The sequence below is a fragment of the Daldinia caldariorum genome, assembly GCF_022478825.1.
Source record: "Daldinia caldariorum strain CBS 122874 unplaced genomic scaffold F4812scaffold_4, whole genome shotgun sequence".
Taxonomy (NCBI): Eukaryota; Fungi; Ascomycota; class Sordariomycetes; order Xylariales; family Hypoxylaceae; genus Daldinia; species Daldinia caldariorum.
This window is the reverse complement of record NW_025953040.1, coordinates 588,816-597,822: the sequence shown is the minus strand read 5'-3', so window position 1 is coordinate 597,822 and position 9,007 is coordinate 588,816. Positions and strand designations below refer to the sequence as shown.

Sequence of the window (9,007 nt, the reverse complement as noted above, 5' to 3'; positions counted from 1 at the left end):
GACTCTAAGATTGAGGCGTCGGGGATGCAGCCAATGCTCAATTATGACCCCATGTCCACCTTGAAGGGCTGAATATTACCCCTGCTTACCGTTTGAAAAATAGATCCACGAACAGAGCCGAAGCGCTTACATAGTATGCCACATGAAATAGTTTAATTACGTTTAAATAGATGATTACCATATTAGCATGCTATAACCCCCTTCAGCCATCCTGTGATGAACGGAAATAATTCTTTCTTTTTTGGTTACCAAGTGAAGACGAACATTCTCATGCCTCCCTGCACGTAACCATGGGTACATTATGCATCCCCTTCAAAACTCAAGTCCTTAGATCTCAAGAGGAACCTAAGGCGCCATCACAGGTTTCAGGTTCAGACTTCTCTGAACTCCTCCCAGCTTCACGTCGTACAACAAATGATCATATAGTTGTGCCTCAACTTGATAGAAGCTTCCTGCAGCAAGAACTCCTTGTTCGGAGGTTGAATGACATCCAAGACTGGCTTTGGCTATGTGGTCGGCCAATGCCTCCCCGCCCACTACACCACCAGATCCTCCTCTCGAGAGAGATCGCCATCAGCGAGAATCCAGAACTCCATCTCGTCTGGTCGAAGAATCGCATGTTCTTGAAACCTATCCCGTTATATCTCCTCGTTCCCGATTTTTGGGCTACCCATATCATTCATGACGAGGAACTCACCAAATGCGCGCGAGGCTACCTCTACTCCTACGCCGCACTGATCATGTACCAGAGCGACTTCCGCATCGCGCAGGAGAAGGGGTTACTACCCCTCAGTATTACGTGGGACGGATGGAGGAACCTCGCCAAGGAAGTTCTGGATGGCCACGCTTATGCGTCTGTCAATCCGAGATACTGGTACGGAGAACTCCGTCTGAGCCGGCTGAACAAGATCTACCGAATCCGGAAAGGTTTCATCTTACGCGGCTACTCCAAGATCGCAGCCCATACGGTCTACGGCGATTTGATTCGGGACAACTTTGCCGCGCTGGCGACCATACTCGGTTACGTCGTCATCGTACTGACAGCGATGCAAGTCGGCCTGGGGGTGGAAAGACTGCAAGAAGACGAGGCGTTCCAGAATGCAAGCTACGGATTTACGGTCTTTTCGATTATCGCACCGTTGGCGGCAGGCATAGGTATCTTTTTGGTGGTTTTGATTGTGTTTGTTAGTAATTGGATCGCCACAAAGAACTACGAAGGGAAGAGGTTCCAGAAGATGGGAGTGGAGCCGTTCTGGAGAGAAGACAAAGCGAAAGACAAGGGGAAAAGCAGGGCGACAGAGCCAACGGACTAGAATCAAGGAGTATTTGATGAGCGGGGAGTTTAAAATTGACTTCAAAATATCCATAATGGATTGGGCGAAAGGCACCTGGTTTTTTTTTTTTTTGGTTCACGATGATAAGAATACTTTATATATAACCCATTGTTTTGTGTATAAAGGTGGGAACTACAAAGTGTCCATAGGAGTTAAGTATGAGGTAGGCTAGGTACCTCTTAACCTACTTAACCAACTGTATAAATACATTTCAAGCGGTACTGCCGTACACATGGCGAAGCTAAATATTCGGCGCCATGTATAAAGATAAATTAGAATCGAGTAAATGGCAACCTATATAAGAGTTAGCACCTCAAAGCCTTAACGTAACCATAGTTCTAGGAACAAGTTCACTTACCATTTTCCTCGGAGCGTAATATTCACCCAACTATATCTCAAAGTTAGTTCCGGTTCATATCTAGTAAGCAGGCTTCAGAGAGTACTCACGTGACACCGTCATTATCGACCTCCTTCTCAACCTTAGAAGAGAAGGCGATAGCGCTCATGATACCGTCGCCAAACTTCTCGTTCATAACCGCCTTGAAAGCATATCCGTAGTTTTGCACGATCTCGTATAATCGGTAGATGAGCGGCTCTACGGGAGGCATCGGGCCCACACGTCCCCGATTCGGGAACCCAACAGACAGCTCGTTCAGCCCTTGCCGTGGGATTTGAAGGACTTCCGCCAACTTATCGATATCCTCGTCGGATGCCGTGGCTTGGCCGTAAAATAGCGCAGCAACGGCGACTTCGCTGCGTCCTAGCTTCTGCGCGATATCCTCGAACGTGTAACCATGTAGGGTCTTGGCGGCGAAGAGCGTTCTGGAGACATTCGGTAGGCTGCCGGCCAGCGTTTCCTTTATGCATCGGTAATTAATAATTCATATTTATAAGTTGGCAGCGAATAAGGAGAGTGAACTTACGTCCAAGGCAGCAATTCTCGGTTGGGAGCTCATCTTTACGGTCGGGGTCTACTGTAATACCTTTTAGACGGTGATATTGTAACAGCGTTTGAAAGAAATAAAGATATTTTCTTGAGAGTAAGTCTGAGGTTATATATTCATGAAGAAATGAGGAGTTGCGAATAGCTTAGTCGGATACGTAATGAATTACACACCTGTGGCACTTATAAGACAACCCCGCGCAGGCTTTTAGCTTGAAGATCTAGACGCTGTCTTTGACAACTGACAGTTCGGCACGGGGATAAACCGGGATTTCGGGGTTTTAGTCAGGACAGGACAAGATCCCGCTCATAATTAATCCGCCGATATTTTTAGTTTGGTATTCCCGTGTTCCCGATTAAAGTTCAAACGCCGTCGAGTTCAAATTAATTCCATGTCGGACGGGAGGCCGGGGTAAGCCGGTGTGGGCGCTGACTAAGTCCGAGGAAAAGTCACTTTTAAGTATTAGGTACCTGTTAAATCAAAGATATAATGCAGATGTTTAATTTAGAAAGCAATGCAACATCCTAAAAATTACGTATAACTCCATTTCATTTTGTACAACTTTATAAAGAAAAGATTCTTAGTACATTCGTATTATTACCACTGGGTTTCTTTTTCTTTGGCATCGCATTGAGGATGAGGATGAGGATAATGACAGGCATCTAATCTAATCTAATCTAATAATCGATAACGATTCCGCGGGGCATTACTAAGGACCCGCACAGCAAGCTCTAACCTTAGCTCAAGTGTACCTAATTAAGTGGGAACTTAAGACTGACACTGACGCAATGACTTGAGATTCTTTCCACTCTCATTCATTTACCTTCTGGTAAGTTTTCAACAACGATTTTTCTGGCATCTCCTATATAAAAATTTAGAACAATTTGAAACTCAAATTTCGAGGCCTTCCTATGTTGTAACCTTTTAAGCGAGCACTCTTTGTTTTTTACTTTCTCCCTTAGTATCAACTATGACAGGTTACGGTGCCGATTACTTACGAACGGCGAATGGAGACCAATATGATGATAGGTGTTCCAGCGCAAGCGATGATGATTATAACGCAGTTGAAGTAAGCGTCGCCTTTTTTCCTTTTTTTGGAAAAAAAATATTACGAATGCAATTCTAAGCCTCTTATTATAATAAGGTCACTTTTGATGCGAGCAGTCCCAATCGGAGAAAGAGCTCTATGATACAGAGCGAAGCGGCTACAGCTCAATTCGCCACATCCAGGTCAAAACCATCTGCAACCCAGTGCTTAGTACATCAGTTCCTCGAGGGTCATAGGTATGATAGACCTAAACGCGCCAATAGAGACCATGACAATCATAAACACGAGGAGATTACGCGTGAGGTGGGCCTGGATGAATACGTTGAGCCCAAAGGAAAAGCTGTTAGCCAACTCGAGCTCCCATCGACGACAGAAGAAGACAGTGATGCTAGCAATGATCGAGGTCAAGCCGACGAGCAGGTATGGAGGAAAGCCGTCAAAAAAGGCAAGGCTGGTGTAGACCACCACCAGGGCCTCAACAGCCGTCTCCTTACCAAGAAGCAACTGACCGACATGGCGTGGGGAGTTCGGGAGCTTAGTAGAAGACTAGGAAATATAAAACTAAAGTTCAAGGCTAGGAGCATCTTCCTCCTGACAAAAGCGTATGACCGCGAATTAATACCGAAAACGAGAGAGATTGCGAAATGGCTCCTTAGCAAGGACAGAGATGTTCGGTATACTGTCTATGTGGAAGAGAGCTTGCAAAGCAATAAGGAGTTTGATGCGCCCGGCCTATTGCAGGAACTCCGCCAAGAATACATCGACGTAGGTCAGACGGACAGCGAAACCCCAGAAGGTACATTAGAAGGTCGCTTACGCTACTGGGCCGAGAAAATGTGCCATGTGCGACCACACACATTTGACTTCGTCATCACCCTTGGAGGCGATGGAACTGTGCTGTATGCGAGTTGGCTATTTCAACGGATAGTACCGCCAGTCCTGAGCTTTTCACTAGGCAGCCTCGGATTCCTCACCAAATTCGATTTCAACGACTACCAGGACATACTCTCCACGGCCTTTAGGGACGGCGTAACAGTAAGCCTGCGTCTACGGTTCGAAGGAACCGTTATGAGAAGTCAAAAGAAGAAGGCCAATCAGTTAGACCAAATTCAGTCCGAAGATGAGAAAGAGGCTCACCGTAAGCGAGACCTGATAGAGGAACTTATCGGTGGGGATCGGGACGATGAGCACACGCACAGGCCGGACGGCACTTATGAGATTCTCAATGAAATCGTGGTAGACAGAGGACCCAATCCAAGTAAGCATCGCGTGCGATTTCGTTAACTAAGCCAAACCGAGCTGAACATTGTTAGCAATGTCCAACATTGAAATCTTCGGCGACGACGAGCACTTCACGTCTGTGCTCGCGGACGGCGTATGCGTGTCAACGCCCACGGGATCAACAGCGTATAACCTCGCTACAGGCGGTTCACTCTGTCACCCGGAGAATCCAGTAATGCTAATTAGTTCGATATGCGCGCACACTCTGTCCTTCCGGCCGATCATTCTGCCAGACACGATCGTGCTGCGACTTGGCGTGCCATACAACGCGCGCACCAACAGCTGGGCTAGCTTCGACGGCCGCGAGCGCATCGAGCTCTTCCCCGGCGACTACGTGACGATCAGCGCCAGCCGGTTCCCATTCGCGAGCGTCCAGCCCCGAGGACGGAGAAGCGAGGACTGGGTGAAGAGCATCAGCGCCAAACTCGGCTGGAACACGAGACAGAAGCAGAAGAATGAGGGATATGCGAAGTGGGGGAATTAGATGGGCATAAGTAGAGAGAGAGAGAGAGAGAGGGATAGAGAGTCGAGACTGGCTCGCAGTTTTTACAAGACTATCTAAATAGCGGTTAAAATGGGTTGAGCTGATCTCTTAGAGGATGTTCTAGTACTTGGTAGATCGACCGTAGATTCTAGCGCTAGGTATACGCCATCCAAACTAACCTAAGTGAGGACATCGGACTTCAAATCGGCTATGGTGTCGGTATAAGGTGCCTAGACTGATGACCGATTATTCCCGCACATTATGAGGCCATTGAGGCTCTAACTCCTAGGAGCTCCGGATGAGATATAGGACTATTGTAGTCAGGTATAAATAGTCGAGATCTGACACCTACTAAACTCAAACCTACCTATTCATGATATTGAGGTATCAGTATTCTGTTTCTGTAAAGACTTACGTGTGGAAAATAGGAAGCGTTTCAGCAACCTAGTTTCTCTACCACTTGCTGGGTTAGAGACTCAAGATAGGTACATGGGGTATTATTCGTTGTGGAGCCGGCAGTTGGTGTCTTGGCGCAGTGAAGGAGTTAATGAGGCTCTTGGCGATTTCTTATTATATCTTAGCTCTGTCGCAGCTTTCAACCCGCTGAAACACCCGGCCTTCCATGTGTTTAGGTAATTATGCCTCTTTCGAATATCGCATTGCTATCAAGTGGATACAGGTTAATCCTGTTACTCAGCTGGCTGATTGGGCTAGATGCTTCAACGTGTTACAACATGGCCTCGGTGCAAGGGAAGCCCCAGCGCATACTACTGGATATCTCGTTTCCTTTCCACATCACTATAGCGAGAGATACCTATGAATGGACAGGCCCGTCGATCTAGGTTTATTATACTACCGACTACCTAAGATATCTCATAAGCCGGAGCAGTCACGTTTTAACAGCTAGAGATTTTTGTAACCAAAACAAAGTAGAAAACCTGTGCCGCAACGTACATATGATGAATCGTCCCAAACATCAATCCCTCTCATCCCACCTGACTCCCATACATGGTATCAAGAAAAAAAAACACGACGATAAAAATTACATTGCGCCAAAGCAGTACATAAAGAGCAAGTAGAGGTAGGTAAGTAGATACTAGATAACTACTTGTCGTCTTACTCCTGCGCTTCACCTATCGTATCATCTTCACCGTCTTCCGTCGTCTCAACAAACGTCATCGTAAACCCTTGGCTATCGTTCACATTTAGGTTGATAGCGTCGATCGTGTCAGAAGAAGAAGTGCTCTCCCGCTTAGCTACGGCCGGGACGTTCGCGACGGGGAGGGCCCTGACGGAACGAGTTTCGGATTCGCTAGATGCCTGGATAGCTTTCGCCAGCGCGCTAGTTAGTATACTGTGTAGGTAGATAGTAGGTAGGTAGGTACCTCATATGAAAAACAAACTCCAAAGGTGGGGGGTTCACTCACCGGCTGGAACACCACGCTTGACATACATGCGCGTGACCTTGGTTCGTCGCCGCGGCTGAGATGGCGAGGACTCGTCGCGCTTGGCAGCAGGTTTCTCGCCAGCTTTGCCGCCGTTGTTATCGACGATAATACCGACACCAGCGCCGCCTTCGCCGGTACCAAGCTGGATCAAGGGGCCCTTAGTTAATGCCGCCTCGGCGTATGTAAGAGCCCTGTCGAACCCCGCAAGGTCGCGCTTTGCTTTGGGAGACTCGGAATCACGGGGGGCGATTTGCTTGCCCATGCCCTGGAGGCCGGCTATTTGAGTAGCTGGATGGCTATTAGCTTTTGGCTCCAAAATTCTTTTAGAGTTGGTGGCTTACCTTGTTGCTCTAAGTTAGGGTCAATAGGAGTGGTGGGAGCAACTGGAGCTTCAGGAGCTTCGGGAGCTTTAGGGGCTTCAGGGGCTTCAGGGGCTTCAGGAACTTTAGAGGCTTTGGGAGTCTCGGCAACTGGGCTCGGGATACTTTGAGCGGCCACTGGAGTGATGCTAGTTGTAGTCACCGGTGCAGATGCGGCGTTCTCTGTGGCACCTCTGGCTGTCCCGGTAGCGGCATTGACTGCTGCGCCCTCCAGAGCGTTCATCAAATTCGTGACATCTTGACCTCCTCCGAATGAGATTTCACCATCACCAACCACCCTATAGACTGATTAGACACCTTTATAGTTATATGTACCTAATATATGCCGGCTAATACGTACAATGCAGGGGAGTAAGCGCCGAGGTTGATATTTAAGGGAAGAGCGCTGACGCTGGCGAGGAAGCCGGCAACGGCAATCATACGATAGCTGACCATCTTGACTAATATTTCTTGAAGAATGTTCTCAAATTATCTTGGCTGGCTTGGTATGCCCCGGATATAGAAAGAGTGGAAATAGTTATTAAGAATAAAAAATAAAGCGACCAGCGGAAGAAGTAAAGACGAATAGAAACTTAAGAAAGAGACTGAAATACGAGAAAGTTCGGACGACGACTTGAGCACTGCTGAGTAACTCCAAATCATCATCTCGGGGGCCGACAGAGGCCTTCATATACACCGACAGCCAAACATCCTGTGTCATCGGCAACTCCTAGCTATCGACTCGGGACCTCAAAATCCAGGTGGCAGAGGTAGTTGAAGAACATGGGATGCCCATTGTCCTCCGGTGCCAAGGTGTTTCTCCTTCGACAACTATGTTAAAAATATCCCAAGCAGGGTTTTTAGTGTGTCACGTTGGCAGGTAAAAAGAGATCTCTTCGTAGACAAGTCTAGTGTCGTTCGCCATGAGATACAGGTACATACCAAACGACGTTATCAACAACTCCCAAAACCCGGGTTTAAAAAAGCAAGGATCAAGGAAACAAAAAATTCACGGAAGCAGCTATCACCGTCCTAAGTACGTGATAGTGAGGCTCTTGGCTAAACCCGCCAAGTGCCGTAAGCCAGCCAATGCGGCGAGCTAGAACAGGGAGGCGGCATATGTAGCGGTATATGAGAGGGCATGTAGAAGACGAATGTGTGAGATGAGTATCAATTTTGGGTCTTGAGACCTGCCAAGCGACCAGGGTCCCCCCATCTGTCCCCGCGGCCCAGTGCGTTCCAAAGACTAACAAGCTTTCTCCGCCGCGTAATACCACCGATTCGATAGTCTTGGGGGGAATCTAACCTACGATAAATCGAGACAGGTCTCCGGACGCTTTGACTTGATATTGAAGATAGCTAATACCGCCAAGACAGTCGAATGGTACCTACCGTAGTCTATGAGATTAAGACGCATCTTGCCTAAGGAATTAAGAGTTTTCTGACTCAACTTAGAAATAGATTACTAACGAGAACAACATCATCTTTTAATTTACTAATCGTTTTGACATAATCCGAGGGAATAAGTATCATAATATCAAGATTCAAAGTTGATATGCTCGTCGTCGAATATCGGGAATGAGCGATGATAGACAAGTTGAAGAGTTGCATATAGCATCACTACCTAAGAGGTAGGTACACTATCAATTGTAGATCATACAAAGTGCGCCTATTTTTGTCCGGTGCGTGGACTAGGTAAGTGTCTGGACTATCAAAAAGCCCTATTGATGGTTGTCAGTTTCATCTCAGACTTAGCGGACCTAGCACTTATTAATCAACGTCACTATGAATAGCAACTAGTGTCTAGATAACAAGGGGAGATCAATTCATTGCAGAACCTTAAACACATATACCCAAGAAATCGACCTGATGCTTATTTCCTATTAAGAAGTACCGCCTAGCAAGTCAAGACCGGATAATGCAGAGTGCTACCTATCCGCTGCCGCATCGAGTCGAGATCAACAATGAATCCAAGCCAAGACATAGCGTTGAACTAGCTGGCCAATAGAAGCAGCGTAGCACATAGTCCAGCTACTCTTTGAGGTAGGTAATGAGAAATAAATAGGTGGCACACGAGATCCTCGTTTGTATGCCGTGTTATCTTATAAA

At 47.1% G+C, this 9,007-nt stretch overlaps 4 protein-coding genes across 4 annotated transcripts; 2 read left to right on the top strand and 2 right to left on the bottom strand.

Annotated features, from left to right (window-relative positions):
- The first annotated feature begins 181 nt into the window (after positions 1 to 181).
- Positions 182 to 1,616, top strand: F4812DRAFT_302662 (uncharacterized protein). Its single transcript, XM_047931239.1, has one exon. The coding sequence runs from the start codon at positions 291 to 293 to the stop codon at positions 1,311 to 1,313; it is 1,023 nt and encodes a 340-aa protein (XP_047792084.1). The 5' UTR covers positions 182 to 290; the 3' UTR covers positions 1,314 to 1,616.
- On the bottom strand, positions 1,460 to 2,895 carry F4812DRAFT_302646 (Cyanase). The gene is made up of 4 exons (XM_047931238.1): positions 2,258 to 2,895; positions 1,782 to 2,191; positions 1,693 to 1,722; positions 1,460 to 1,628 (listed from the first exon to the last, which is right to left on the bottom strand). The coding sequence occupies exons 1-4, from the start codon at positions 2,288 to 2,290 to the stop codon at positions 1,607 to 1,609; spliced, it is 495 nt and encodes a 164-aa protein (XP_047792083.1). The 5' UTR covers positions 2,291 to 2,895; the 3' UTR covers positions 1,460 to 1,606.
- Positions 2,896 to 3,248: 353 nt separating this feature from the next.
- On the top strand, positions 3,249 to 5,091 carry F4812DRAFT_457168 (ATP-NAD kinase; the record flags this gene model as incomplete). Its single annotated transcript, XM_047937126.1, has 3 exons — positions 3,249 to 3,347; positions 3,423 to 4,584; positions 4,640 to 5,091. 3 exons carry the CDS (start codon positions 3,249 to 3,251, stop codon positions 5,089 to 5,091), a joined length of 1,713 nt encoding a protein of 570 aa, XP_047792082.1.
- Positions 5,092 to 6,070: 979 nt separating this feature from the next.
- Positions 6,071 to 7,849, bottom strand: F4812DRAFT_302534 (uncharacterized protein). The gene is made up of 4 exons (XM_047931237.1): positions 7,260 to 7,849; positions 6,881 to 7,197; positions 6,519 to 6,827; positions 6,071 to 6,419 (listed from the first exon to the last, which is right to left on the bottom strand). Exons 1-4 carry the CDS (start codon positions 7,352 to 7,354, stop codon positions 6,208 to 6,210), a joined length of 933 nt encoding a protein of 310 aa, XP_047792081.1. The 5' UTR covers positions 7,355 to 7,849; the 3' UTR covers positions 6,071 to 6,207.
- Between the last annotated feature and the right edge of the window lie 1,158 nt (positions 7,850 to 9,007).

Excerpts from the sequence above, each read along its gene's own strand:
- F4812DRAFT_302662 (XM_047931239.1), top strand. The coding sequence starts at position 291 with ATGGGTACATTATGCATCCCCTTCAAAACTCAAGTCCTTAGATCTCAA.
- F4812DRAFT_302646 (XM_047931238.1), bottom strand. The coding sequence starts at position 2,290 with ATGAGCTCCCAACCGAGAATTGCTGCCTTGGAC. Across the intron at positions 2,192-2,257 it reads CGAGAATTGCTGCCTTGGAC|GAAACGCTGGCCGGCAGCCT; the intron begins GTAAGTTCACTC and ends CGATGCATAAAG. Across the intron at positions 1,723-1,781 it reads GTCGATAATGACGGTGTCAC|TTGGGTGAATATTACGCTCC; the intron begins GTGAGTACTCTC and ends TTTGAGATATAG.
- F4812DRAFT_302534 (XM_047931237.1), bottom strand. The coding sequence starts at position 7,354 with ATGGTCAGCTATCGTATGATTGCCGTTGCCGGCTTCCTCGCCAGCGTC. Across the intron at positions 7,198-7,259 it reads GGCGCTTACTCCCCTGCATT|GGTGGTTGGTGATGGTGAAA; the intron begins GTACGTATTAGC and ends ATCAGTCTATAG. Across the intron at positions 6,828-6,880 it reads CCCTAACTTAGAGCAACAAG|CTACTCAAATAGCCGGCCTC; the intron begins GTAAGCCACCAA and ends ATAGCCATCCAG.